The 1,041-nt window shown below is 42.8% G+C and overlaps 1 protein-coding gene across 1 annotated transcript in view; it reads left to right on the top strand. All coding sequences in view use genetic code 11, as the record gives it.

Moving 5' to 3' along the window:
• Window positions 1-1,041, top strand: part of EGR_04629 (hypothetical protein) — a gene marked incomplete at both ends in the record, with an annotated part of 5,291 nt that overhangs the window by 914 nt on the left and 3,336 nt on the right. The window contains one exon of the mRNA XM_024493878.1: window positions 234-331. Within this exon, the coding sequence (XP_024351631.1) occupies window positions 234-331 (98 nt within the window). The remainder of the gene's footprint in view (window positions 1-233; window positions 332-1,041) is intronic.

Here is a 1,041-nt window from a genome sequence, read left to right as displayed (position 1 = left end):
GAGAGTACCAGACAGTGTGTCATACGGTCTGAAAGTTCATTTCGCATTATGGTAACTTTAGGTAACCCTGTGATAGAAATAGGCCAATGAGTGCACCCATGGACCCTAGTCACCGGCAATTGAAGCCAATCTGGCTACCATCCCGGTACTCTCATGGCTATTCCCAAATGACCACTTCTAATTACTTCCCATTCACACAATTTTCTTATTGGATTTTAATTGCAAAATCATAGGGGTGGTTGTGCTACTTCTATTTTTCCATTGTTTACTCATCTCACAGTTCCATCGTAACCGTTATGAGGACTTGGCATTCTGTCCAAAAGCAGATGGTGTAGGCAGCATCTTCGAACCATGGTTGAACAATTGAGCAAGGTGAAGGAGTGAGGACTCAAACAACTGCCGTGCAACAATATGCAATGCGCATGATAGGTTACAGGCATAATTCTTTCACATAATTCAGCAAATATGCAGGTTTGATGCATTTGTCGAGCTAAATACATGGATTCAAGGTTTATTAAGTATGATTAACTGGAACGATATCTAAGGAAACACTTCATTTGGAAGATACTTTACCTGCTCAGTAAAAGCAGCTCGATTCCCTCACACTTGTACCGCAAACACCACCTAGGAGTGTCACAAGTCATTCACTGCAAATGCGCCTTCAACAAATGGGTTAATTAAGTGCGTCATTCGCAGACACAGGGGTGCCATGGACAGATGCGACAGTTTGCAAATAGGCAAGTGAAGCATTGTTAGCATGCACAATAACGATGCAGAGGAAGTGGGTGAAGTGTCGCATCGTTCAGCAGTTCATTTCTCTTCGTCGAAAGTGGCAATCATCTGCTGGAATGAAGTTGCATATTACAGGTATGAAGGCACCTCCTGAGGGAGTGTGAGGACTTGACATGGATGTGCGTGAGGGCGAATAGTGGGAGTGAATAAATCTCCTTATTTCCTTCCCCGACTCACAGTCACTGCGAATTTTTAGATGACTGCTTCTTAAAATCACCACCTAATCCACATATTGTATTCATGAATGTT

This window comes from Echinococcus granulosus, assembly GCF_000524195.1.
Source record: "Echinococcus granulosus chromosome Unknown EG_S00030, whole genome shotgun sequence".
Lineage (NCBI taxonomy): Eukaryota > Metazoa > Platyhelminthes > Cestoda > Cyclophyllidea > Taeniidae > Echinococcus > Echinococcus granulosus.
The sequence above is the reverse complement of the archived record's forward strand: the minus strand, read 5'-3'. Positions and strand labels throughout refer to the sequence as shown.